Source organism: Alligator sinensis, unplaced genomic scaffold, assembly GCF_000455745.1.
Source record: "Alligator sinensis unplaced genomic scaffold, ASM45574v1 scaffold1575_1, whole genome shotgun sequence".
In the NCBI taxonomy this organism is placed as follows: Eukaryota; Metazoa; Chordata; order Crocodylia; family Alligatoridae; genus Alligator; species Alligator sinensis.
In genome coordinates, this window is record NW_005843253.1 from 161722 (window position 1) to 163273 (window position 1552).

The 1552-nt window shown below is 62.0% G+C and overlaps 1 protein-coding gene across 1 annotated transcript in view; it reads left to right on the forward strand.

Annotated features, from left to right (window-relative positions):
• Positions 1-646, forward strand: part of LOC102368253 — a 3841-nt gene extending 3195 nt beyond the window's left edge. Inside the window, exons 6-8 of the mRNA XM_006038118.3 lie at positions 63-192; positions 317-426; positions 530-646. Of these exons, the coding sequence (XP_006038180.2) occupies positions 63-192; positions 317-407 (221 nt within the window). The 3' untranslated portion in view covers positions 408-426; positions 530-646. The remainder of the gene's footprint in view (positions 1-62; positions 193-316; positions 427-529) is intronic.
• Positions 647-1552: the final 906 nt, after the last annotated feature.

Here is a 1552-nt window from a genome sequence, read left to right on the forward strand (position 1 = left end):
CGTTAGCCACTTAGGCTCAGTCCCACTCTGCCTGCCCACTGACCCTTGCCCCCTCCCGGCAGAGGCAGCACAGGCCCCTGGTGCGCCGGCGCTGGTCCTGGCCGTGGTGCTGCCCGTGGTGCTCCTGGTTGTGCTGGCAACAGTGCTGGCTGCCTGGGTGCAGTGCCGCCACCCTGCCAAGAGCCCCCCGCCGTGAGTACAGGCCCTGATCTGGGGGTGGGAGGGCCTTTCCATGAGCCTGAATCCAGGGGCATGGCTGGCTCAAGGCATGGGTGCGGGGGTCCTACTCACCCCATCTCTTCCCCCACCCCCCCAGGGAGGTGTCTGGCCAGCGCATCCCCATCTTCAAGGGCAGCCTGGAGTCGGTGCCGGGGGGTGCTGGGGACACGCACCCTCTGGTCCGCTGACACAGCCCCTGGGATGCAGGTGTGCACAGGGGAGTGTGGGCTGGGGGGGGTCCTTTCCCATAATGCTTTGGGGTGGTGGGCTCTTGCCATCCCCCACCCCTTATTCCTGGTTCTCTCCCCAGGAGCCGGTCGCTAGCTGGATGCAGACCCTGCTGGAAGCACAGCTGAGGGGAGGGGGGCTGTAACAGGGGCGGGGGAGGCACCGAAAGCACTGACTGCAATAAAGACACTAAACATGGGACCTCGAGCATCTGTACAGGGCTGGAGGCGGGTGCCGGTGGGAACCTGGGGATCAGAAGTGGGGGACACCAGTGGGGATGGGGGCTGAGGGCCGAAAGAGAGGAGTACCAGCAATGACCTGAGGGTCAGGAGGGGCAGCGGTGGGGATGGGGGCTGCAAGTCAGGAGTAAGGGGCAACAGAAGTGAGGGGCACTAGTGGGGACCTATGGTTCAGGAGTACCCCAGATCCCCGCCCCCCCAAACACACAAACGACCTCCCGGCGGCAGCTGGTGTTAAAAGAATTAATCCAGGGGAATTTATTGAAGTATCAAACGTGGTTAAAAGGCGACATATTTACATATATATTAACTCTCGCTGCGGGGGGGCCATAGCAGGGGCCCCGGGAGCCCTGCCCCCCCCCTATATATTAATTATTATATTTCCCATTTCCTTTAGCGGCATCTCCCCTTTTGCGACACGGACAATAGAAAAGAAGAATCTGGAGACGGGGGTGGGGCAGGCTAGGCATGTGTGTGTGGGATTTGTTCCCTATGGAAGTGGGAGATTTGGGGGGGCGGGGGAGGGGGGGCAACACAGGTTTAATTTCCCCAAGTGCTGAAGCACTGGCCTGGCTCCGAGATGTGACTGGCTCTGGGGTGGACAGCACAGGCCTGGGATGCAGCTGCACCTGGGCTGGGCACAGGGGCTGGTATCACAGGCCTGGGGTGCAGCTTGTTCTGGGATGGGCATCAGGGTTGGTATCACAGGCCTGGGGGGCAGCTGGCTCGGGGGAGGGGGGGTGTTGCAGCTAGTTTCACCGGCCTTGGGATGGGTGTTGGAGTTGGTATTGCAGGCCTCGGATGCGGCTGGCTCTGGGGTGTGCATCGCAGGGCCCCCAAGCTGCAGCTTGCTCTGGGATGTGTGT